At 47.4% G+C, this 27006-nt stretch overlaps 1 protein-coding gene across 1 annotated transcript; it reads left to right on the top strand.

The window, feature by feature from the left end:
* Window positions 1-205: 205 nt before the first annotated feature.
* On the top strand, window positions 206-26943 carry MRAP (melanocortin 2 receptor accessory protein). The gene is made up of 4 exons (XM_077879008.1): window positions 206-386; window positions 729-886; window positions 23786-23885; window positions 26374-26943. The coding sequence occupies exons 2-4, from the start codon at window positions 781-783 to the stop codon at window positions 26501-26503; spliced, it is 336 nt and encodes a 111-aa protein (XP_077735134.1). The 5' UTR covers window positions 206-386; window positions 729-780; the 3' UTR covers window positions 26504-26943.
* The last annotated feature ends 63 nt before the right edge of the window (window positions 26944-27006 follow it).

Here is a 27006-nt window from a genome sequence, read left to right on the forward strand (position 1 = left end):
TAAAAAAAAAAAAAATGAATGGATAACTTAGAGTCATTCCCTACTGAAACCTCAAAGAAGCCTTGTCACACGTGTCATCAGCCAAAGGCTGGGTGAACTCTCAGCCCTATTGCCTAAGAGCCGGATCTGTGTGGGATTCCGGCCCAGGCAGACAGCCTTTTCACTAGGAACGAAATGCAGCTGATTGCTTCGTTCCTGGAGGACTTAGATAAAAGCCAGGAGGTGTCCTCAGTTGGGCCAAGTGGGTCCTCTTGGTTTAATTAACTGGCTATGTGTACATGAGAGAGGCTAAGTTCAGGGCTCACATCACTCAATTTCTGCGCTCAGATATTAAATCTAAGGCAGTGATTCGCTGGTTGCTCAATAGCCCCAAGAACCGCCTTCATGTAAGTCAAGGGCACTGCCAGCCTTTTGCTGTGGTTTTATTCATTTTTTAAATCATAAAACAAGCAGCGAGTGTCCTTCCAGTCCTATTAGGCATCTTGTTTTTCAAGGGGTCCAGGTACCCTTTTTCAGGGCAACCCAGAGCTTTTGCTGGTAACCTCAGTCTCCTGCCTTGTAGCTCTGTTTATTTTGGACTTCTATCAAGGAGGGACAGGGTGGAAAGTTCTACGTGGGGGCTGAGATGTCAGGCACAGCCCCCTGGCCTTTCTCCCAGCCAAACAGCTCGGAGAAGTGGGCAGGCCTTGAGCTCGGAGACCCACAGACACACTTGGATGACTTTACAGAAATCCTGTTGGCCAAGCTCTCCCAGGGCTCCGACCAGCTCCGGATGCAGACATGGCCAACGAGACCAACGCCTCCACCCTGTATGACAGCTACGAGTACTACCTGGACTACTTGGACCTCATTCCCGTGGATGAGAGGAAGCTGAAAGCCAACAAATGTGAGTTCTGAACCGGGGAGGCCAGCTGGGCAGAGGCTGGGGGTTGGCCCAAAAGACTTTCTCCACTCACCTCCAACAGATGTCAAAGAGGAGCCCAAACATGACCCTCTACTTGGAGATAGAAGACAACAACCCAGTGGTATCTGGTATTAGGCTTGAATTAGACTTGAATCTAACCCCCTAAGGCCCTCAGCCACTTGGGGAGCAGAAATGCCTTTAAGACAGATTTCTTTGATTGCGTTTGATTTGTCTGGGGTTCCAATAAGCAAGGTGAATTTCTTCGAATGGTCGATTTTGCATTCTCTCTTGCTCTGTGCAGATTCGGGAGAGGTCATCGTGTCCACCCCTAAGATAAATGACTTACTAATTTCTGTTAAAATACCAGCCTATTTAATTTTTTTTGTATTTTTTTGTTGGAGTTCGATTTGCCTACCTATAGTATAACACCCAATGCTCATCCCGTCAAATGCCCCCCTCAGTCACGCAGTCACCCCATCCCCCCGCCCACCTCCCCTTCCACTACCCCTTGTTCTTTTCCCAGAGTTAAGTGTCTCTCATGTTTTGTCACCCTGATTTTTCCCACTCATTTTCTCTCCTTTCCCCTATAATCCCTTTCACTATTTTTTATATTGCCCGTATGAATGAAACCATATAATGTTTGTCCTTCTCTGATTGACTTACTTCACTCAGCATAGTACCCTCCAATTCCGTCCACGATGAAGCAAATTGTGGGTATTCTTCGTTTCTAATGGCTGAGCAATATTCCATTGTATACATAGACCACAGCTTCTTACCCATTCATCTGTCAGTGGACACCGAGGCTCCTTCCACAGTTTGGCTATTGCGGACATTGCTGCTAGAAACATTGGGGTCAGGTGTCCTGCCGTTTCACTGCATCGGTATCTTTGGGGTAAATTCCCCGCAGTGCAATTGCTGGGTCGTAGGGCAGGTCTATTTTTAACTCTTTGAGGAACCTCCACACAGTTTTCCAGAGTGGCTGCACCAGTTCACATTCCCACCAACAGTGTAAGAGGCTTTCTCCACATCCTCTCCAACATTTGTTGTTTCCTGCCTTGTTAATTTTCCCCATTCTCACTGGTGTGAGGTGGGATCTCATTGTGGTTTTGATTTGTATTTCCCTGATGGCCAGTGATGCGGAGCATTTTCTCATGTGCTTGTTGGCCATGTGTAGGTCTTCTTTGGTGAAATTTGCTGTTCATGTCTTTTGCCCATATCACGATTGGATTGTTGGTTTCTTTGCTGTTGAGTTTAATAAGTTCTTTATAGATCTTGGATACTAGCCCTTTATCAGATAGGTCATTTGCAAATATCTTCTCCCATTCTGTAGATTGTCTTTTAGTTTTTTTGACTATTTCCTTTGCTGTATTGAAGCTTTTTATCTTGATGAAGTCCTAGTTCATTTTTGCTTTTGTTTTCCTTGTCTTCATAGATGTATCTTGTAAGAAGTTGCTTTGGCCAAGTTCAAAAAGGGTGTTGCCTGTGTTCTCCTCTAGGATTTTGATGGATTCTTGTCTCACATTTAGGTCTTTCATCCATTTTGAGTCTGGTGTAAGAGAATGGTCTAGTTCATTCTTCTGCACGTGGCTGTCCAATTTTCCCAGCACCATTTATTGAAGAGACTGTCCTTTTCCCAGTGGATATTCTTTCCTGCTTTGTCAAATATTAGTTGACCATAGAGTTGAGGGCCCATTTCTAGGTTCTCTATTCTGTTCCATTGATCTATGTGTCTGTTTTTGTGCCAGTACCACACTGTCTTGATGACCACAGCTTTATACTACAGCTTGAAATCCAGCATTGTGATGCCCCCGGCTTTGGTTTTCTTTTTCAGAGAAAGAGAACTCTGGCTCTTCCACCCCTGGCTATTCAGGGTCTTTTCTGACTCCACACAAATCTTAAGATGATTTGTTCCAATTCTCTGAAGAAAGTCCATGGTATTTTGATAAGGATTGCATTAAACATGTAAATTGTCCTGGGTAGCAGTGACATTTTCACAATATTAATTCTTCCAATCCATGAGCATGGAATATTTTTCCATCTCTTTGTGTCTTCCTCAATTTCTTTCAGACGTGTTCTGTAGTTTTTAGGGTATAGATCCTTTACCTCTTTGGTTAGGTTTATTCCTAGGTATCTTATGCTTTTGAGTGCAATTATAAATGGGATTGACTCCTTAATTTCTCTTTCTTCAGTCTCATTGTTAGTGTATAGAAATGCCACTGATTTCTGGGCATTGGTTTTGTATCCTGCCACACTGCCGAATTGCTGTATGAGTTCTAGCAATCTTGGGGTGGAGTCTTTTGGGTTTTCTATGTACAGTATCATGTCATCTGTGAAGAGGGAGAGTTTGACTTCTTCTTTGCCAATTTGAATGCATTTTCTTTTTTTTAAAGATTTTATTTATTTATTCATGAGAGACACACACACACACAGAGAGAGAGAAGCAGAGACACAGGCAGAGGGAGAAGCAGGCTCCATGCAGGGAGCCAGATGTGGGACTCAATCCCGGGTCTCCAGGATCACACCCTGGACTGAAGGCAGTGCTAAACCGCTAAGCCACCCAGGCTGCCCACCTTTATTTCTTTTTGTTGCCTGATTGCTGAGGCTAGGACTTCCAGTACTATGTTGAATAGCAGTGGTGAGAGTGGACATCCCTGTCATGTTCCTGATCTTAGGGGAAAGGCTCCCAGTGCTTCCCCATTGAGAATGATATTTGCTGTGGGCTTTTCATAGATGGCTTTTAAGATGCTGAGGAATGTTCCCTCTATCCCTACGCTCTGAAGAGTTTTAATCAGGAATGGATGCTGCATTTTGTCAAATGCTTTCTCTGCATCTATTGATAGGATCATATGGTTCTTGTCTTTTCTCTTGTTGATGTGATCTATCATGTTGATTGTTTTACGAGTGTTGAACCAACCTTGCATCCCAGGGATAAATCCTACTTGATCATGGTGAATTATCTTCTTAATGTACTGCTGGATCCTATTGGCTAGTATCTGGTTGAGAATTTTTGCATCTGTGTTCATCAGGGATATTGGTCTATAATTCTCCTTTTTGGTGGGATCTTTGATTTTAGAATTAAGGTGATTCCAGCCTCATAAAATCAGTTTGGAAGTATTCCATCCCTTTCTATCTTTCAGAACAGCTTTAGTAGAATAGGTATTGTTTCTTCTTTAAACATTTGATAGAATTCCCCTGGGAAGCCATCAGGCCCTGAACTTTTGTGTCTTGGGAGGTGTTTGATGACTGCTTCAATTTCCTCTCTGGTTATTGGCCTGTTCAGGTTTTCTATTTCTTCCCGTTCCAGTTTCGGTAATTTGTGGTTTTCCAGAAATGCATCCATTTCTTCTAGATTGCCTAATTTATTGGCATATAGATGCTCATAATACGTTTTTAAAATCGTTTGATTTTCCTTGGTATTGGTTGTGATCTCTCCTTTTTCACTTGTGATTTTATTAATTTGAGTTTTTTCTCTTTTGTTTTTAATAAGGCTGGCTAATGGTTTATCTATCTTATTAATTCTTTCAAAGAACCAACTCCCGGTTGTGTTGATCTGTTCTACAGTTCTGGCCTCTATTTCATTGAGGTCTGCTCGAATCTTTGTTAACTCTCTTCTTCTGCTTGGTGTAGTTTTATTTTCTGTTCTTTCTCCAGTTCCTTTAGGTGCAAGGTTAGCTTGTGTATTTGGGTTTTTTTCCAATTTTTTGAGGGATGCTTGTATTGCGACGTATTTCCCTCTTAGGACAGCTTTTGCTGTATCCCAAAGATTTTGAATGGTTGTATCTTCATTAGTTTCCATGAATCTTTTTAATTCTTCTCTAATTTCCTGGCTGACCCTTTCATGTTTTAGCAGGATGTTCTTTAACCTCCATTTGTTTGAGTTTCTTCCAAATTTCTTCTTGCGATTGAATTCAAGTTTCAAAGCATTATGATCTGAAAATATGCAGGGGACAATCCCAATCTTTTGGTATCAGTTGAGACCCAATTTGTGACCCAGTATGTGGTCTATTCTGGAGAAAGTTCCATGTGCACTTGAGAAGAACGTGAATTCAGTTGCATTCAGATGTAAAGTACGTATCTGTGAAATCCATCTGGTCCAGTGTATCATTTAAAGCTCTTGTTTCTTTGGAGATGTTGTGCTTAGAATATCTGTCATTTGCAGAAAGCGCCGTGTTGAAGTCTCCCAGTATTAGTGTATTATTATTTAAGTATGTCTTTACTTTGGTTATTAATTGATTGATATACTTGGTAGCTCCCACATTAGGGGCATAAATATTCATGATTGTTCGGTCCTCCTGTTCGATAGCTCCTTTAAGTATGATATACTGTCCCTCTTCATCTCTTACTACAGTCTTTGGGATAACTTTAATTTATCTGATATGAGGATTGCTACCCCAGCTTTCTTTTGAGGACCATTTGAATGGTAAATGGTTCTCCAACCTTTCATTTTCAGGCTGCAGGTGTCCTTAGGTCTAAAATGAGTCTCTTGTAGACAGCAAATAGATGGGTCTTGCTTTTTTATCCATTCTTTTCAGTTTTATACCTTTATTTTACAATCAGTGATTAGTTGTCATCCACATTAACAGTCTGTAGATTTTTTTAAAGTGGTGACAGGTATGTTGGTAACCAGCGTGTAGAGCTTGTTCAGTGAATCTTCATCCTCATTACGTTTTCTGTACTACCATACACGGATACAGTATGGAACATTCCTTATTCCTTTGGCCCAGAGCTTTGTTGAGCCTGGTGTCAATGCGCACCTCTGGAGTTCTCATATCCTTCATGGAAAATTTCTGGATTTCTTTGAGTGTCCGAGGGGCACACTTCTTGAAACCCACTCCATGGATACGTTTGTGAATGTTGATGGTGTATTCTCTGGTCACTACCTCATTGATGGCAGAATGGCCCTTCTTCTTCTTGCCACCCTTCTTTGCCAGGCCCTAGTTGGAAAAGAAGTGCGTGAGGTATTGTGAGAGAGGGAAAGCAGCATCCTACCAGCCTATTTTAATCTTCCTGGTCCCAGGAAGGACCAGCAGAACAAACCAACATCTTGTGCTCATCTCTCTCTCTGAGTCTTTCTCTCTCTGGTTAAGTTGGTGCTCTGTGAACAATCTTCTCTGATTATACCAGCTCCTCCATCAGGATGACAAGTTAGCTGAGGAAATGAGTATGAAAAACAAAATAGGAGAAAAACAAAGTCCCCAGTACAGGGGATGCATCCTCTGCCAGCCCCACGTCTCCTTGGGGATTTCATGCCCTCCAATCACAAAATCTGTCAAAAAGTAATTGTTGTCACTAAAAGAAAAAGGATGCTTTTTATAGGAAAAGCAAGAGAACCTGTTTACACACCAGCTCAAAACTGAAATCTAGGGACGTCTGGGTGGCTTAGTGGTTGAGTGTCTGCCTTCGGCTCAGGTTGTGATCCCGGGGTCCTGGGATCAAATTCTATATTGGGCTTCCTGCGGGGAGCCTGCTTCTCCCTCTGCCTGTGTCTCTGCCTCTCTGTGTGTCCCTCATGAATAAATAAATAAAATCTTAAAAAGGAAAAAACGAGAAACCTGAAATCTATTTGGATGTTATTGCTAACAAAAGGCTGATCCCTGGCAGAGCCTTGGAGGAAGTCATCTAGAATGTCTTGTGAAAAAGTGTTCCTATTTCCAGTTTCCCTTACAACCTCCAGAAGCCTAGGTACCCATCCATGTTTGCTGAGGACTTACTGTGTCCCCAGCATAACCCTGAAGCTTTTGGGGGGAATGATAGATTTGGTGTGTGTTTTCCAATGCAAGGTATATATATACTCATGAAATTAAAATGCAGATTTTGGCACATACATCTCACAATAAAGAGGACATATAGTGATAGGGAGAAAGTGACAGGGCTGAAATAAAAGCCCACTCATGTGTATCAACAGAAGTTCAGAACTTCAGGATACATTTTCATCTGGAAAAAAAATATAGATTTGGTTTTTTCCTTTTTTTCCCATTGTTTTGTTTTCAAAATGTAGATTTGTATTCAGGAAAATCTTTTTTTTTTTTTTTTGTAAAGATTTTGTTTATTTATTCATGAGGTCAAATATTTATTTGATTTTATTTATGTATTTGACAAATGAGGTTAAATAAGAAACTCCTCCTCAAACTCCCAAATGCAATATAGACCATCTCCATGAGGAAATGGTTTCAGGGGAAGCCCAGTTGCTGGATTTCCCCTGCCACCCTAGATGTCAGGAGTCTTTGACACCCACAGAGAGAGGTACTCCTTCTGGCTTTCTTTATTCCTGTTCTATCTCAGTCTTTATGTGTTATCTGAATTTAATTTCCATTTTTTCTAAAAAAGAAGTTTGGGGCCAGACAAAAATGCTCTCCCAGGCTGTTTATGTCCTGGATGGGTCGTTGCCTAGCTTGTTCTAGGCCATCAGGTGGGAGGCAGTGGCACACAGATGGAAGGAGCCTTCCAAGCAGCAGAACACCAAGGACAAAGGCTCTGAGGCAGGGGAATGAATGCCCACTGTATCCCAGGGATGAAAAGAGAGTGCAATGACTAGTTCCTTGAATTTTGGAAACTACCTTGGAAACATCTTTTTCCCCCTTGAAATGGAAACCACTTCATCATTTCTTAAGTCAGTGCAATCCCTCAACCAACAAGAAAAATGATCAGTAGAAATATGAACAAATGATACAAAAAGACAGTCACAGAAAAAGAAACTCAAATAGCCAATGAATAGGAGAAAATGCTCAACTCCACGAGTACTCAGGGAAGTGCACTGGGGAAGGACATGGAGATACCATTTCACACTCATTCGCTCGGCAGATAGTAGAACATTGATATTCAGAGTGTCCAGGTAGGAAGCAGAGAAATTAGTATTGCCTTATGCTGCTAAGGAAAGCATCCAAAGAAGATGCCATGAAAGCTTACGTCAACAAAGTAGAAGATCTAAAGAAAAAATATGGAATATAACGGCTGGATTTGGCTGCCAGCAGTGCATTTCGTCTAAACTGATCTAATGTCTTGTTTTTCTAATACTGTGGATGACATGAAATCATGCAAATAGCCCGTTAACCTAGGTCCTGAAGACCATGCAGGACGTGGCTCCAAAAGAGTAGGGGCTGCCATGGTTACTGACCTGCACTGAGTAGTTTTTATCCAGAAATCAATTAAAGTTGCATTTGTTACTTTAAAAAAAAAATGAATGAAAACCCAATGAAAATTGGGTTCACCATTTTGGAGATGGAATTGCCAAGGACCAGAAAAGTCAAAAATCGGGGCATCTGGGTGATTCAGTGGTTGAGTATTTGCCTTCAGCTAAGGTCGTGATCCCAGGGTCCCAGGATTGAGTCCCACATTGGGCTCCCTGCATGGAACCTGCTTCTCCCTCTGCCTATGTCTCTGCCTCTCTCTCTGTGTCTCTCATGAATAAAAAACTTAAATCTTAAAAAGAAAAGAAAAGAAAAGAAAAGTTGAAGATGCTCACAAGGCATAAACCAGGTATCCCTGTCCCAGGCGCCCCGAGGGAACACTTGTATGCAGCCACAAGGATACATGTATTTCCGTGTTCACTGCAGCACTGTTTGTGATAGTCAGAAATTGGAAATGACATCGTATCCATCAACAGGAGGAGGGATAAATAAGTTATGATCACATTACTATCACCGGCAATATAGAAGTGGTTATAATGCATGAGCCAGATTTGCATGTGCCAATATGAGCAGATTGCTTAAGTATCATGAAGGTAAAAAGCCATGGGCAAAATGATACATCCTACAGAATTAACTTATGTTAATTATTAATGATCCTATTGATTATAATGACATCTCCTTAAATTAAAATGACTTTGTTATAATTAATCGTGTAATTAATTTATATTAGTTTGTAAACACAAAAATACACATGTTCTTTGCTATGGGGGTGCATACTCCTAGGAAGACGTAATTGCATTACATCAATTTTAGGATTGTGGTTTCCCCTGAAGGGGAAGGGCAGTGGCCTGGGGAGGGGGGAGGGGGGTTCCAACCTTATCTGTAATCATTGAATATCCTTTTTTATTTTTATTTTTTAAAAATATTTTATTTATTTATTCATGAGAGACACAGGCAGAGGGAGAAGCAGGCTCCATGCAGGGAGCCCAACGTGGGACTTGATCCCGGCTCTCCAGGATCACACCCTGGGCTAAAGGTGGCACTAAACCACTAAGCCACCCAGGGATCCTTAATATCCTTTTTTTTTTTATTTTTATTTATTTTTTTAAGATTTTATTTATTTATTCATGATAGACATAGGGGGAGAAAGAGGCAGAGACACAGGCAGAGGGAGAAACAGTCTCCATGCAGGGAGCCTGATGTGGGACTCGATCCCGGGACTCCAGGATCACACCCTGGGCCAAAGGCAGGCGCTAAACCACTGAGCCACCCAGGGATCCCCCCTAATATCCTTTTTTTAAAAAAGAATCTAAAGCAAGTATTTGGTGCATAAATACTCTGTATTTTTCTATATATTTGGAACACTTTATACTTCAAATTTAAAACACATATGTATTTATTTTAGAGATACAGCACATGTGTGAGTTGAGAGAGGGGCAGAGGGAGAGGAGAGAGAGAGAGAGAGAGAGAACCTCAAGCGGACTCTCCCCCCACCCCCCGCCCCAGCACAGAACCCAACAAGGGGCTCAATCCCAGGCCCCTGAGATCATGACCTGAGCCAAAGCCAGAGTCAGCCACTTAACTGACTGAGCCACCCAGGCGCCCCTAAAATATATATTTTTAAAGGTTAACATGCTTTTAGTAAAAGATTCAGACAGTAAATTACTTCACTCTACTGTTCAGAAAAAAATCAGTGTTAGCATTTTGATGCCTGGCCCACCAGGGTTTCTCTGCGTCTTACACCCCTATGCACACGGGCACACACCGCTGTATACACAAATTTGCATACACAAATGGACTCCTACTCTTCACGTTGTCTGTAATAACTCCTGAGAGGAAACTGAGAACTCCCTTGAGTTACCTCCCTCCTCCTTGGCCCCGTCTGTGACTGCGTCAGGCAGGGCCCAGCTGGTGGCAAAGTGGCCATTCTCTCTAGTGGATGGATGAGCTCAGCTTGGGGGTGAGGGTGAGGATCCTGAGCCTGCTGGAGGTTGGTGACAATAACTCCATGCTCTGGGCAGTCTGGCAGGATTGTAAACAGTTACTTCATTTTGACAAGGACCTTTTTTTTTTTTTTTTAATCGTGAGAAATGTATATATTTTGTTACACCAGCCTGAACTAAGACAGCACCTCACATAAGTGGAATCATATGGTATTTGTCCTCTTGTGACTAACTTATTTCACTTAGTCTTCAATGCGACAAGGACCCTCTAGGCCATTTCGCCCATTCACAGAGCCATGTGGCAGAAAGAGATACATGGCAGGTAGACTTGACAACAAAAATGACCTTGAGCTGAGTGAAGTAAGTCAGTCGGAGAAGGACAAACATTATATGTTCTCATTCATTTGGGGAATATAAATAATAGTGAAAGGGAATATAAGGGAAGGGAGAAGAAATGTGTGGGCAATATCAGAAAGGGAGACAGAACGTAAAGACTGCTAACTCTGGGAAACGAACTAGGGGTGGTGGAAGGGGAGGAGGACGGGGGGTGGGAGTGATTGGGTGACGGGCACTGGGGGTTATTCTGTATGTTAGTAAATTGAACACCAATAAAAAATTAAAAAAAAAAATGACCTTGAGGTTGATCATCTCCTGACACCAGAAACATAGACACTCCTGGTATGGTGATCCTATCAGGGTTCTCCAGAAAAACAGAACCAGTAGGCTGTATGTCGATATGGACAAGAGGAGGCGGATGACAGGGGTTGGTTCACGCAGTGATGGAGGCTCACCAGTCCCCCCATCTGCTTCTGAAAGTGGGGAAATCCAGAAAGTTGGTGGTAACTCAGTCCAAGTCCAAAGGCCTTAGAACCACGGAAGCCGATGGTTTAAATGCCAGGGTCCAAAGGCCCAAGAACCAGTGTCCAAATGCAAGAGAAAATAGATGCCCCCTTTCAAGGAGTGAGTGCAAAATTTGCCCTTCCTTTGCCTTTTTAAAATTTTAATATTTTATTTATTTATTTGAGAGAGAGAGAGAGAGGATGAGTGATGAGGAGGGAGAGAGAGAGAGAGAGAGAGAGAGAGAAGCAAACACCCAGACACCCCGCTGAGCAGGAAGCCCAATGTAGGACTCGATCCCAGGACCCTGAGATCATGACCTGAGCCAAAGGCAGTCGCTTGACCACCTGAGCCCCCCGGCGCTCCTTCCTTTGCATTTTTGTTCCACTCGAGCCCCCAGCGGATTGGCCGATGATGCCCACCCACACCGGTGAGGGCAGATCTCCTGACTCAGTCTACTGAATCAGCGCTGGCCTTTTCCAGAAACACCCTCACAGTCACATCCCAGAACCATGTTTTACCAGCTGTCGGGGGCATCCCTCAGCCTAGTCAACCTGACACATAAAACTAACCATCCGAGGGTGTGAACCGAGCTGGTCAGCAGATGAGGCCACTTAGTGGTGGAGGGAACAGGAGCCACAGCAGGATGTCCAGAGACCCGGTCACAAGCGTGACGGTGGATGGACACAGGTGACCTGGCAGCGGAGCCCCGTGTGGGGCGTCCACTTGTTATCTTGCCAAAATGCCAGCATGTCTCCTCGTCACTCATCAGGTCAGTCTGGGGAAATCCCTTCACCAGCACCTCCCTCTCCCCCCCCCCCCCACTTGTGTCTCACACACACACACACACACACACACACACACAGGTCTGCATCCCTGCTGCCATCCTGGACCACCAGCCAAAGTCTCTCTCACCTCTAGTTGCCCTAGTTGCCAGACTCCTCGGAGTCACGACCACTGTCCCCTTCTCTGGTCCCCTGCTTCCAAATCATCTGAAACTGCCCCTTCGGAAAATCAGCCTGCAGGCTCGCCTCCTTCTTCCCCTTGGTTCCTATGTCTCTCTTCTCTTCCATCTCTCTCAACCTCTTTCTTCTTTCCCTGGTTGCACTCTCCTTGGCTGACCAACACCCTAGGTTGGCCCAAGACCATTATATGGATGCCTCTTGGGGAACTGAGGCACATCAGATGGCCATCTTAACTCCCCTCTTCTCCCTGCAGCCCCACAAACATAGGAATAAAGCTGCCACTATCCAGACCACAGAAATCAGAAAAAGGCTCCTACTCTGGGAACACAGTCAATCGCAACCCATCTAGGGGGAATTCCTTGAGCAGTGCACAACCCGTGTAACCCTTCATGGTGCCACGGCCTAGGAGGGACTCCAGGCATAACCTGTCATGCTGCTCCCTGCCCCTGCCGCCTCCAATAAGTCTCAGCTCCCCTTTTCCTCTTGGTAGTCGCTCTGAAGTTTGGTGCTATCGATTTTGTTTTTCCTTCTTCTTTTTTTTTTATTTATTCACCAGAGACACAGGCAGAGGGAGAAGCAGGCTCCCTGCAGGGAGCCCGATGTGGGACTCGATCCCAGGACCCCAGGATTGTGACCTGAGCCAAAAACAGACATTCTACCACTGAGCCACCCAGGCGTCCCTCAATTTTGATTTTCATTCGTCTCAACAAGGCCCACTCCCGCACTATTCCAGAAACACACCAGACCTGTCTTACCTTCTTGCTTTTTGCTCATGATTCATTCAACAATCAAAATTCTGTAACTATCCATGATAGGCCAGGCAGCTAGAAGGAGGCACCAATGCAAAAAGGCTAAATCCCTGCCCCTGATTTTTCTCAAGAATGATTTTATTACCATTATTACCTATTTTATGATGGCGTGTTTCCAAGTAGGTTACAGACATCAGGACATCCCTCCAAGAAACTTAGGAAAATAGTATCAAGTAAGAACACGCCACTATGTCTAAACATTTCAATAATGATATCTCGGTGTCATCTAATATTCAGTCTATACCGGACTTTCCTCATTTCCCTAAAAGATGCTTACGAGCCACTTTGTCTGCTCTGTGTTGATGCGCTACATCAGGTGACATCCCTGCAGCTGGCTTTTGTCTAGAACGGGCCCTTTTTGCAGGAGACACGGACTCAAGGAAGAGAGAGAGAGAGAGAGAGCGCGGGCCACTCTTTTTGTCCTCAACTGTCCGGCCAGGTGGCAGATGCGGATCGTGAATAAGCTGCTCGGCGATCAAGGGTGTTGTGCTGGACATTTGCAGAAGTTGCCAGCAGAGCACAGAGAGGGAAGTCGTAAGGAAGGCTCCACGGGGAAGATGGGCTAGGCTGAGTCAGCTGACCCACAGGGTCTGTGGCAGGCCCACAGAGGACCGGCCCTCAGTGGGGAGAACAGTCACACGGTGCTTCCAGGAAGCATGGCAAGGAGGGTGTTTTGGGGAAGAGTGACACGGGGCGGGGGGGAGGGGGGGGACAGACCCTTCCAGATCAGCCACAGAAGATTCACGGAAGCTGCAGGGAGTCATTTAAAATTATAAGTGGAGAAGAGACAAGGTCCAATTTGCTTGCTAAAAATATCCCCCTGGCGAATATAGGAATTTGAGGTTTGGGTGGGTGGTGGGTGACACATGGGCAGGAAACAGCCACACGCTGGGCCTGGAAGCATAAAGTGCAAAAGATCTCTACCCTCAGGAGTCGGCAGTCTAGGAAGGAGCGTGCTATGGTGTTGCAGCCACGGGGAATGAAAGTAGGGGGGGCGGAATCCTGGGGCCCAGAGAAGCCAAGGGACTTCCTCAAGGTCATCCAGCAAAATATTTGCAGAGCTGCGACTTCAGTTCTAGGCTCTGATCCCTTAGGACTGTTCCCAGGACACTTGACATGATTAGTGGGCAGCCTCTCTCTCACCAGACGGTAGGAAGCAGCAGAGCAGGGGCCTGTCCGGGTCTTGACCGCTCTGTCCCCAGCCCCTGACTGCGCCTGGCACGCGTAGGCCACAGGCTCTGCGGAATGAAGAAATAAGCTAAAGCGAAGGAAGCAGCTCTTGTGCACGCTAATTTTCATGATGGATATCTGTCGTCAGTTATCAAGTTATTGCCTTCTAAATACGCTCTGTGACCAACGATGGAATTCCTTGAGAGTGAGCGGGGAGTTAAGCTTTCTCAGGATGGGGCCCTGGTTGGGGGGGGGGGTGCCTCCTGTGGCAGGAGGGCTGGGGGTTGGCGGTGGGGGTGTGAGGACATGTGGTGTAACCAGCCCCAGTCACTGGCCCAGAACACAGTCCCTTCCCATGGCAATAACCTCCCTGCAGCCATCTCGACCTGGAAACCCAGGCCTCTGGGCAATCCGTGGCCGGTGGGGGCAGGAGTCCCAAGGCCCTGACAGGGGGACTCCACTACCCGTTGTGGGTCATTTGTACCCCACCGGAACTCTGGAGGGCTGTCTGTGGTTTGTCCAGCAGCTCCAGACCAGCTCAGGCCTGGCTGATCCAGCCAACATCTCCCCCATCCAGTGGCCAAACCACCAGACTCCATTGAAGTCTGAACCTCTCCCAACTGTGTCCTTCCTTGGTGTTATGCGCTGGGCTGTGGCCCCCACCCAATTCCTATGGTGAAGTGTTCACCTCCCACTCTTAAGAGTGTGACAATATTTGGAGAAGGAGTGGGGGTGTCTTCAAAGAGGTGATGAAGTTCTATTGTCCAAGGGTGAGTCCTAATCCAATATGACCAGTGTCCTTATAAGATGAAATCAGGGCCCAGACACCCACAGAGGGAAGGCCACGTGAGGACATGGGGAGAAGACAACCATCCACCATCTGAGGAGAGAAGGCTCAGGAAGAGTCAACCCTGTGGACACTTTGGTCTTGGACTTCAGAATTGTGAGAAAATCCATTTCTGTTCCTCGAGCCGCCATCTTAGTCTGTTCAGGCTGATATAACAAAATGTTGTAGGCTGGGTGGCTTCTAAATAACAAAACAGGTACTTCTCACAGTTCTGCAGGCCGGGGAGTCCCACGTGAAGGCCCCGGCAATGGTTGTGTTTGGCTGAGGGACCTTTCTCCCTGGCCCCCCGCTGGCGTCCTCTGGCTGAGTCCTCTCAGGGTAGAGGGGGTGAGGCAATCTCTCTGGAACCTCTTGTAGAAAGGCACTAATCTCACTCATGGGGGCTCCACCCTTATGACATAAGCACCCCCAGAGCCTCCACTGCCAGTGGGCATGAGGAGACATAAGAATTTAAGGGAATGGGGGCGCCTGGGTGGCTCAGTTGGTTAGGCCTCCGGCTCAGGTCGCCATCCCAGGGTCCTGGGCTCGAGCCCCACATTGGGCTTTGTGCTCTGGGAGGGGGAGCCTGCTTCTCCCTCTCCCTCTGCTGCTCCCCCTGCTTGTCCTCTTTCTGTCAAATAAATAAATAAAATCTTAAAAAAAAAAATTTAAGGGAATGCAATGTTCTGGCCTTAACACAACCTGAGCAAAGGAACACACCTGGGGCCCCTCCCTCAGCCCCAGGGGCACCTTGGAGAGTTTCCTTATATCTTATAGATACTCTTTTATCCCAGTTAATGTTTTATATCAGACTTCCCATTTGTCCTTCTGTGGGGTTTCTACCCCCTGCTGGGGCCTAAGCTGCCTCCACGTCCCCTCCAGTCTTCATCTGCATAATTGCAGGGAACTGCTGCATTGAAAGCAGGCTCCTGGAGCGCAGTCAGGAAGCTGCTTTAATTTTTCTCCGGGCCACAAACCTACTTAGTGGTGCTGGCTCCTCCCCTGCCCCTGGGGACAATCTGGAGCAGGCCTCCTGCTCACTCTTAAATTAAAAAAAAAAAAAAAAAAAAAAAGTCTACCAGTCAGTCTAGTTAGCAAAGCGAATGTCTAATCCTATAAAATAAATTTCAAAAGAGTTTAAAAACGAGCCACCTTCAAACTTCACTCAAAGTGAGAACTTCCTGGGGCGCCTGGGTGGCTCAGTGGTTGAGCGTCTGCCTTCAGTTCAGGGCGTGATCCTGGGGTCCCGGCATCGAGTCCCACATACGGCTCCTTGCAGGGAGCCTGCTTCCCCCTCTGCCTGTGTCTCTGCCTCTCTCTGTGTGTCTCTCATGAGTAAATAAATAAAATCTTAAAAAAAACAGAGAGAGAGAAAGAAAAAACCCAAAGGAGAACTTCCTCTTTTCCCGGCTCAGGGCAGGGGTGCCTCTTCCTTTTTTGCTCTGCTGGCAACTTTCTCCTGGCCACCTGCCCCATCCTGGTTTGTGACACATCTTCGCTGGGGCACGAGGGATGGAATGAAGTGAAGGGCAGAAAGGACAGCGGGGTTTGGCAGTGAGGCAGCTCAGATTCTTTTTTTTTTTTTTTTTTTTAAGATTCTATTTATTCATGAGAGACACACAGAGAGAGGCAGAGACACAGGCAGAGGGGGAAGAAGGCTCCCTGCAGGGAGCCCACGCGGGACTTCATCCTGGATGAAGGATCCAGGATCATCCAGGATCAGGCCCTGGGCTGAAGGCAGCGCCAAACCCCTGAGCCACGGGGGCTGCCCCGGCAGCTGAAGACCCCAGCACTGTGAGCCCGCGGTGTCCCCCGCAAGGGGCCTGCTCTGCTACTGCAGTGCCCGAACCCTGTTCCTGTCAGCTTTGCTTCCCTTCCTCACATCAGCACGGTGGGAGGGGGGGGTCCTCGGCATGTTCCCTGGGACGACAGTCACCAGCTCTGGTGACCGGTGTGGGGAAGGTGACTTCCCTCCGCAGCTGTTATTACTTCTTGGCTAAACTCTTGCACTGGCCTCTTCCTGGCTCCCCTGCCCCCCAGTCACGCTGGGGACTGGCCCTGGTCTGGGGGGTGTGGTGTCCCCTGCCTGGAGCAGCAAGTCAGGCTGGCTCCTCCTCTCCTGGCGGGAGCTTTGTGAGAGCCCCCACCAGGGGCCATGCTCTCTCTTGCTGGCCTTGTGACCATTTGATCCTCAGGATTCTGTGCTCTGAGGCCAACCTCCACCTGGACCTGCTTGGTTAGAGGCCCACCTCCCCTCCAGGCCGTGCTCAAGCACGCGTCCCTTTAGGCCAGCTCCAGACCGGCTCTCAGCCCACACCCTCCAGGGACACAGCTCTGTCCCTCGTCATCTCGGCAGAAGGGTGATTCCTTCTACTCTCCTGATGCTGATTGCTGAATCTCTCGCTTCCCAGATTTCCTCAAGCACACATTACATTCCAATCCACCATGTCCCATTAAGTGCAAAGGACACGTGCAGAGTGCCCTGGAGTGGCACTACTGCTCCTACAGGGTGCGGGGCCGTGGGGGAACTCTCTGCTGTCTCTAAAGAAAATCCCTTCGAGGTAAGGATCCCAAAACTAGATTTTAAGCAGCCAACACCTATGCTAGTCTATTCGGGCTGGTGTAACAAAATATTATAGACTGGGAGCTTCGACTATGGCCATTCATTTCTCACAGTTCTAGAGGCTGGAAGTCCAAGATCAAGGTGGCAGCAGATTTGCTGTCTGGTGAGGACGTGCTTCCTGGCTTGTAGACAGCTAGTTTCTTACTGTGGGCTCACATGGCCTTTCTTCCATGCCTGGGAATGGAGAGAGCCTGGGGGAAGATGCAGCAGGGAGGTTGGGGGGGGGGGGGGCTGGGATGGGGGAGAGGGAGAAAGAGTCTTCCTTTTCTTCTAAGGACACTAATCTCATCATGGGGCCCCACCCTCATGATCCCTTCTAAACCTAATGACCTCTCAAAGGCCCCACTTCCAAATACCATCAGTCTGGAGATTAGGGCTTCCACACTGGGAGGTGCGGGGGGGTGGGGGGGTGGGGGGGGCATAGTCAATCCACAGCCCCGCCTTTCTACAGAGCCCACTATGACCCCCCTGTCTCCCCTAAATATTGCAAATAAGAGCTGGCTGCCTATGCTGTTTTGTACTTTGCTCTTATCGACTCAACAATGTTTCATATCCTAGCGGGGTTAAATATTCTTTCACAAAGATTTTGCAAACAACTGCATGGTGTCCTAGAAATTTGTATTTTTGAACATAGAGAATGATTGTCGGATTTTGCCAGTACAAGCAGTGGACTTGGGGAGAAGAACAACTTCTGTTGTGTGTCAAGTAAAGATGATCTGGCCTACTTTTGTCCGCAGTATTTGAACCCAAAGAAGTTTACTAAATAGTCAACAACAGCAAACCGCCCCAACATGCAGAAACAGAAATCTCCATCATCCACACTCTGGGCTACTGTTATCACTGTGTCATTTTTGTTTTCTGTAATGATCAGCCAAAGGCAGTGTCAGGCGGTCTCAGGGAAGCTCTGTTGTTACTTGGCTTTGAAGGTCGGTAAGGTAAGCATGAGGCCAGGTGAGGATGGACAGAGGTCACACTGCAGAAAAGCAGGGGAGCTTCATTGCTGACAAATGTACCTCTCTCTCTCCTCACCAGTTCCTCTGAGTTGGATCTCCGACTCGGTCAAACAGATCAGAGAGCTTCACCTCTCAGTTCTGTGCAGAGGTACATATCAAAGGCAGAGTGATGCTGGGCATGGAGCCATGAGCCAGGGATGCTTTACGGTGAGACAAAGTCAAAGCTTCTGGAAGGTCACCTGGGGCGGCTGGTTGAAACGTGGAAGACCGGGCTGGGTTTGACTTTCTGTGCCAAGTAGAGAAGGAAACAAAACAGAAGGAAAGATATCCAGATTCATGCATTAACCTAACAGGCAGGAAGGATTTTAAGATTTTTGTGTTCATGTCCATACATTGGAATTTATTCCATCATGGATAGGCAGATCATTGGAATCTATCTATCTATCTATCTATCTATCTATCTATCTATCTATCTATATTTTCCCATGGAGCATTCAGCGCTGACTTGAAGGCTCTGGGCTGCTTTTTCCCAGGGTGGGCTTGAAATTGGGTGTGATTTTGTTACAGGGACTTCACAAGGATTTTTATCCTTGTGATTTTCAGATGTTTTCAGGGAAAGGTTAAGAATATCCCCAATACTGTCAAAAAGGGGGAAATGCAACTCTGTTTCTTGAGGATTTGCCTGAGCTAATTATATGTTTGCTTTTCCATCTGTCTCCTTTTCAGAGGCAAAGCTTAGGGGAAGACAGTCCCAGATATCAATGTCACCCCCGCAATATATATTATTCTAATGCGATGAATCTCCAGATACTGCTCTGATGCTCCCTTGCAGGGAGCAGTAAGATGGCTTGATTTCCCTCGGGTAGTGCCTGGCTTTCATGCTGTATTATTTACTTCTCAGGTCAAGAGGTCTTCTTCCTTTAATTATGGCTTAGGAAAAATTTGTCAGGGCCTACATCGACTTCCCCTGATGTACTACTGGTTCTGGCAGATTCAATAATAAGGTGGTCTGTACATCGGCTGCTCTCATGGAAACAGGTCACTAACTCATCTCTTCTGAACACAAGGCAGAGAACTCATGATACATAATTCTTTTCTTGCATCGGAGCAATTAATTTCATGTTACTACTTTAACGGAGACTTCTGACTCTTCAGCAAATGGTCAACCCTGTGGGTAGGACATAAGTAGTGAAAGTGATTTTTAAACAAGATTTGAGCCTGTTTACCTCAGAATGACTTTCCCATGGAGGAAGTCCCAACTAGAGGCGCTACACATGAATGATTCCATTATTGCTCAAAAACTTCTTGGGACTCTTCTTTTGGAACTGACTTTGGTAGTGACAGCATATTCTATGGGACATCTGCAGTGCTAAACTACGTACATCTCTCCAGGGTGGATTTGCTTTTGGGAAATAGTTAAGAATCACCCATAAACCTATCAGGTGAATGGGAGGGATGACGGAGCTGAATGGTACCACCTGGGGGGTGAAAATAAGATATGATTTTACAAAGTAGCAAAACTGTGTGTGTGTGTGTGTGTGTGTGTGTGTGTGTATTATATGTGTGTGTATGTTCTTGATGTTAATTCCAAAAGAATAATTGAAAAGTACTTTGAGGGACCCCTGGGTGGCTCAGAGGTTGAGCATCCGCCTTTGGCCCAGGGTGTGATCCTGGGGTCCTGGGATCAAGTCCTGCAGGGAGCCTGCTTCTTCCTCTGCTCGTGTCTCTGCCTCTCTCCGTGTCTCTCTCATGAATAAATAAATAAAATCTTTAAAAAAATAAAAATAAAAAATAAAAGTACTTATGAATCTTTGGCAAATGTTTGTAAATGTTTAATCAAGATACGTATTTCAGGAAAATTTATAGGACTATGATAGAGGATGATTACTGTGAAAGTCAGCATCCATTTGGGTTTGTAAGTCTTGGTGTGCTCATTGAAAAAGTGAGCTTGTTTACTGATTCAATGAAGAAGACTGGTTATGAGTAAGAGGACCAGACGAAACAGAAGTAGGTTTCTCTCTCAACGTAAAAGTCTGCAGGACCAGGCGCTGGGTCTGCTCCGTGGAAGCCTCAGAAGCCAGCTTCCTTCCAGCTCCTTGCTGCCTGCCCTGGACCTGTCCCTCAGGTCCGAGCCTCCCGCCAGCAAAGTGGAGTAGGGACCCATGGAGGGATCCATAGTTACTAGAAATCTAGCAGTCAAAAAAAAAAAAGAAAAAGAAAAAAAAGAAATCTAGCAGTCTCTGTAGGACATCCAGGAACAGCCCCCCTCACATCTCATTGGGCAGAACTTTGTCACATGACCATATCCAGCCAAAAGGGAGTCTGGGAAATGTAGTCTTCATCTCAGGCCTCAAGAGGCTGGGCCTCTGTTACTGTGAAAGCACTTGCGAGCAAACATCAGGATGGGGAGCCACCAGTCTACACCACAATCACCTTTGCTCATATCCTACATTACGGCGGAGCCTGAAGGACACAGTGACATCGCTTGCCACAATACCCTCTTAACAGAAATAATAATTTTAGTTCTTTTTATCATTTCACGACCATTAACTAGGAATGGTGCCATGTGCATTCTGTATGCATATCATTTTATTTAATCCACTCAGCAGTCTATATAATACACACCATCACCCCCATTTAACAGGGTTAGAGACGTAAAAATCCCAGATTGCCCGAGATCCCGTGCCTAGAAAATGGCCAATACAGAGTTTGAATTCAAAGCCACCCACCTGAGAACCTAGGTCCTTACCCCCAGCGTTGTACCCCAAGAAGGGAAAAAAAATCTTGGAGTTAGTCTCCTACCAGGATGCTGGGACCCAAATGCTAATTAGCAGCATTTGGAGGAATGCTAAAACAGGTTTAGCAGTTAATAAAATTTAACAAAACTGGGGTGCCTGCCATACGAGTAGGGAGTATATGGGTCAGATTACTTCCTCAGCTCCGAGGTAGGATGAGAAATCCCCCGATGTGATGCCTCACCATGCCTTTTTGTCAATGGATTGTGGATGCCTAATCCCCTCATTCTGCCAGGGGGGAAGGGCAAGAGAAGAGAGGGTGAGGGGTGAAGCGGAGGAGGAGGAGAAGGGGGAGAAGAGGCGGGAAGGGAGGATGTTTTCTGTGACTGGGCCAGTTTCCTTGTCAAGCCAGCTTGGTGCTCCCCATTGTAAAAACAAGCTCAGGGATGTTTAAACATTTCCATCACCAGGGCAGCTCTTCCCCTGGAACAGAATGTTCTCTCCAAGCACTTAGACTGAATCTTTAGGGGGAAGAGGAAAAAGACCTGCATTTTTTTGGCCATCTTTTTCAACAGAGCATAAGGAAAGAGAATTTATTTAGTACAGGAAATGGCTACTGATAGCCTTTCTGGTCTGAGAAAAAAACTCAACTCACACATCTCTGAAGACATCGTGTTCTGTGCAAGGTGTCGTGTCATTTCCTGCCCAGTTAGGTGGGGATAGTGACGGAGGGCCAGGCGGACCAGTGTGAGCCCAGGGGAAGGGGAGGGGCTGTCTCAGCTGGGAAACTTTTGAATCTGTTTTCTTAGAGGCCCGGACAGAACTTAACTAGGTGCTGAAGACCTCAAAGCCTGTATTATTATGAAGGACAGAGAGCAGTGGTGTCTGCCTAAATCTAAAACACCCTTACAGAAGAAACCCAAAACTTCTGAAAGCATTTATCCCGTCACACTTTGGGGGTTGTAAAATCAATTGTGACCGGCCGGTGGAAGCAGAGCAGGTGTTCCAGCATCGTGCGTGGTGAGCAGAGAATGCTCAGAACTTCAGAGGCTCCTTTCAAAAGTCCTTCAGTTTAGGACAGACAGTAACGACCCCATTCCCTGTTTCCTGGGAGCCCACAGGCCCCCTTAAACTGGTCAGTGCTCTGGGGCACCACCATCTGTTTCCAGAGAGGATGTGGGGAAGCCAGCCTGGGGGCTTTCGTTGTCCTTGTCTGAGCAGGAAGGCCAAGTCGCTGACGCATTGTTACAAGGTGGCTGTGGGAGGGTGGGGGTGGGGTGGGGTGGTGGGGTGGTGGTGGTGGTGATTCCTTTGGCAAGAACTGCATCTATTTATTATCTCTTCCTTGTAACTGGTTCTGATGCTGTTAAGGCCTAAGATCAACTTTTAACAGGATTTCACTTTCTCTGGCTTGGGTCACGGAGAGTAGAGGCCACACTCTTTACTCAAGTACCATTATTTACCCCCAGGGCCTTCACTTCCGGCCCGTGTGAAGGACACATTGATCTCTAACACTCCACCCATCCATCCATCCACCTACCCACCCACCCATCCACTCATCCATCCATCCACCATCCATCCACCCATCCACACACCCATTCATTCATTCATTCATTCATTCATTCATTCATTCAGTTTGTTCCTTTCCTCATTTGTGTACCCATTCATAAACAGAACACAACACAGGCAGGGCTGGCTTATCCCCAAAGTACTGTGGGGGTTCAGGGGAGGATGCTGGGGGAAGACCGACCAGGAGAGAGGTGTCGGCCATTTCTGCTGCACTGGTTTGGCCCCCTCTGAATCCTTCACAGCCCCTGGCCTGAGTGGGTGCTTAATAAATTCCTGTGGGGTGATCACCCTTCAGTAGCCTCCTTTGCTCACACATGTAGGTGCCATAGCAGGTCCAGTTGGGGGCATCTGGGCCTGGGGGCATGAGCGTGTCTGGGCTAAGATACTTGCGCATGCTAATTATGAGCCCTGTGCCCTGTGCCTGCCCCTAGAGGAACCACTGAGAAACATTATCGTATTGCAACAGTACCTAGTGACTTGTAGAACATTTCTGATCTGGATCCCAGGAGAATAGCACCTCCTGGCCTGCCAGGCTCTGCCCAGGGCCCCAAAGAGGCCAACGGTGTTTCCTAGTTTCCCTGCCCCTCCAGCCTCTAGCCCTAAATACAGGCACATTGCTATTGCTGCCTGCCCAGGTCTTCTTCCCTCCTGATCCTACTCGCCAAACCCCCCCAACCCTCCCTCCCACCCGCACCTGCCCCTGCCCCCAGCTGGCCAGATGCCCCTGACAGAAAGGGGCCAGTGAGGCCTGGGTTAAAAATTCTGCCTTGCCCGCCTCGGGAGCATTGCAGTACCCTAGTCTAGCTCATCTCCTCCTAAATCTCTTGCTCCTGGGGGCTCTGAGGCTGCCCCCAGTGGAGCAGTCACCAAAGGCCCCTGCGGCCCTCAAGGTGAAGGGGAGGTTGGCTGTCACACTAGCTGAGCTGCCCTGCTCATAGCCCTTTCTTTGCTCTCTGAAGAGGAAGGGGAATGAGGGAAGCAGCACCACCAGCAAACCCATGGGGTGCCACCCAATTCAGCAATCTCCCTAACTCACCCTGCCGCTAGTTGTTCTGGAAGAAGTCACTTCCTTGCTGCTCTGTTCCTTCCCAAGATTGTTGTTAATGGAAAGTCTTCCCAATGGTCACTGCTGAGAGGCTGGAAGAGAGAACACCTCTGCTCAGGGCCCTATGCCCCAGTGCTCGGGGGGCCCTCAGTTCCCCTGACACCGTGCTTGGGGGGCCCTCAGCTTCCTGGCCCAGTGCTTGCGGGGGGGGCCCTCATTTCTCCCGGCTGTGGGCTTCTGTGGCCATCATGCTGAGATGCACCAACCCTCCTCCTGCAGATCTGATTGTCATCGCCTTCTGGGTGAGCCTGGCACTTTTCGTCATGCTTCTCTTCCTCATCCTGCTCTACATGTCCTGGTCAGGCTCCTCACAGGTGAGGTGAGTAAGGAGGGTGCCGATGCAGGTAAGTCACCGGGCTAAACAGTGAGTGACCGCAGGTCCACGCCATGGACTATTATTCAGTTGCAAAAAGGTACGAATCACCGATTCATTCACTCCGACACGGATGTACTTCAAAGACACTGTGTTCAGTGAAAGAAGCTAGACACAAAAGGCTCCATATTGTAGGATTCCATTGATCTGAAACACCTAGAATGAGTAAAATTCTAGAGACAGAAAGCAGATTAGTGCTTGCTCATGGGGCCAGGGCTGCTTTTTTGGATGCCAAGAATATCTTAAAGCAGAGTGTGTTGATGGTTGCACCATTTTGTGAATATATTGAAGATCTTTGAATTTTTACATTTTAAGCGGGTGAACTTGGCTGTATATAAACTCTATCTCAATGAAGCGGTTAAAGAAAATAAAGCCAAAGTGACCCCACATGCCATTAGGTCTTGTCAAATGACTCACTAGGAAAAGAGGACCCAAACTTAGGCATCTATGGCCACCATCTGTTATTGAATCCCTACTGTGTGCCTCAGCAGCTCAACCGGAGGTAAAATCTTGGGGCTCCAAGCAGTAATTAGCTAATAATTAACTTATCTCATTGTAGGTTAATTCTCCTGTGCTGGACAATTGGCCCACCACATCCAATTTCCCCTTCTAGCTTAATCTGCACCCTCCCCCCCCCCCCCCCCCCCCCCCCCCCAGCTACTGCTGTCCTTAATGATGGTTCTAGCTAGGGACCTTGTAGTGCCTTTCCCTCTGCTTCAGCTGAGGGGACCAGGGGTGGGCAACTGACCCAACAGAGCCTGCCCAGGGCTGGCCAAAGCCCCTTGAATCATGGCCTGGCAGGAGAGCTGGGGCCAGGGAACACTGAGTGGTCTTGGGGGAAGACTGGGGCTGGCCGCCATCATGGACCAAGCTATCTTGGGGAGTGGAAACCATGAGCCAGCACAGGAAGCTGGCAGCAGAGAGATGAGCAAAGCTGGTATGGGAGAGGAGGGGATGAGGAGTGCAAAGCCCCTGAGAGAAAAGAGGGCAGCCTTGCTACCTGGTGGGGTCCCATGGCCAGTTCAGGGGGGACCTACCCATCTGTGAATGTCCAGGTCTACCTCAGGGGGCCCTGTCTCCCTGCCTCCACCCCTCCCTGCCCACAGTGGCTCACCAAGTCACTTCTGGTTCATCTTGGTTACCAGGGGAGGCTGGGGCCGGCTGCTGAGCAATGAAGAAATCTATACTTTTCTTCTAGTCTTAAGAACTCACGTTGAATTTAAGCAGATTGATACTCTAAGAAGTACCTGGGGTGGGGCGACGGGGGGGGGACGGTGGAATGAATGCACTCTTCTAAGGGGACTTGTTGCCAGCCCTGTGCTAGGGACAGTTTGCCAGAATGGTTGCCTATCCTGCCAGTGGAAAGGTCCCCAGTCCGGAGGGCACACAGGCCGCTGTGGGAGAGGAGTCCTGAAGGTCTTTAGGGCTACAGTTTTATGGGGCAGATGGATGATGTTCACCTTGGCACCAAAGAAAGCACTCTCCAGGCATTTTGAAACAGCCAAGTGGGTCTTCAGTAAGACTTGGGAAAGACAGGCTGAGTTGTTCCTTGAGGAATTGCTCTTTCTATGCTTAAAAAAATAAGTACAGGGATGCCCGGGTGGCTCAGCGGTTTAGCGCCACCTTCGGCCCAGGGCCTGATCCTGGAGACCCGGGATCGAGTCCCACATCAGGCTCCCTGCATGGAGCCTGCTTCTCCCTCTGCCTGTGTCTCTGCCTCTCTCTCTAGCTGTGTCTCTATGAATAAATAATAAATAAAATATTTAAAAAAAAATAAGTACATAAATTGCGCTAGCGTCGTCTGAAAGGAGGGCTCTGCTCCATTGGGCCCACCTCCTGACCGTCTTCACTCATGTGGAATTATAACTCGTTGAAACTAGTTCTCTGGCATAGACTAGTTCTCTACCAATGTATCACCTCAGGTTGCCCTGATGATAGCTAGGAGGTGATTACGGTCCCATTTCATTGATGAAACTGAAGGCAGGTGAGATGTGGCGAGCTGGCTCACGCTGGGCAGCTGTGCCCACTGCCCCCAGCACCCCACGTTCAGGAGAGGCATCCAGAGTATGGATTTCTAGCTAAGATACAAGTTGGCTGGAGGCAGAGATATCTGAGCTATATATTCAAACATGGACGGATGGAAGGTCAACCTGCCTGCTCCCCATCGTAACTGGACAAGGGGAGAAGTGACCTCAGAGGGAATGACCTAGGGTCAAGGTCACCATCAAGCACTGCCTGTTAATTTCTCCACAGTGGTGACCTTTGTGAGCTGGGCTGACCCTCTCCCAGGGTCTGGTCCCCTAGAGGAGGTGCTTCAGCCCTGTGTTGCTTTCTTTACGGGCTTTGGGCAGGCAGGACAGTGCCACAGGAAAGCATCCAGTAAGTTCTCTCCCCAGCTTTGATGCCTGTCTCCTCCCACCTGCTCTGTCCACAGGAACAACGCCCAGCACCACCCAATATGCCCCTGGAGTCACAGCCTCCACCTCCCGCTCTGCATCCGGAGACACCCCCCAGGATCCATGGAGCTCGGGCGAGGAACCAGGGAGCAGAGTATCCAGCCCTGAGCAGTTGTTGTGGCCAGGAGCCCCTCCGACTTGCCCCACTCTGCACCCCCAGACCCACCCTGCTCTCCTCCAGGACTGACCTTCGATGGGGAACCCCACAGCATCAGCTGACATACAGAACAAGCAGGGCGAGCCTCCGCCTGGAGACAGAACCTCTCAATCATAGAATTGACATCAGCAAATCGGTGAACTCAAACCAACCAGGACACCGAAGTGCCTTCGCAAAGCCTGCTTGCATGTAGCAGGAAGGGCAACTAGGCCAGATGTACTCTCCAAGGGAGCACGAATATGCATTATCCGGGGCCTGCAGGACCCATCCTAGCATAGGGAAGTAGCCCTAGATATTGCTGATTTTTAGTGCCTTTTACCTGCATACTTACTCTTTGTGTTCACTTTGGGAAGGGTTGAAAATAAAACATACATGAATTAACTCTAAAAAATATTTGCTTATCTTTACTGGGCCACTTTTTAGTTCCAACTCCTACTGCTGTAATATAGTCTTT

The sequence above is a fragment of the Canis aureus genome, chromosome 30, assembly GCF_053574225.1.
Source record: "Canis aureus isolate CA01 chromosome 30, VMU_Caureus_v.1.0, whole genome shotgun sequence".
In the NCBI taxonomy this organism is placed as follows: domain Eukaryota; kingdom Metazoa; phylum Chordata; class Mammalia; order Carnivora; family Canidae; genus Canis; species Canis aureus.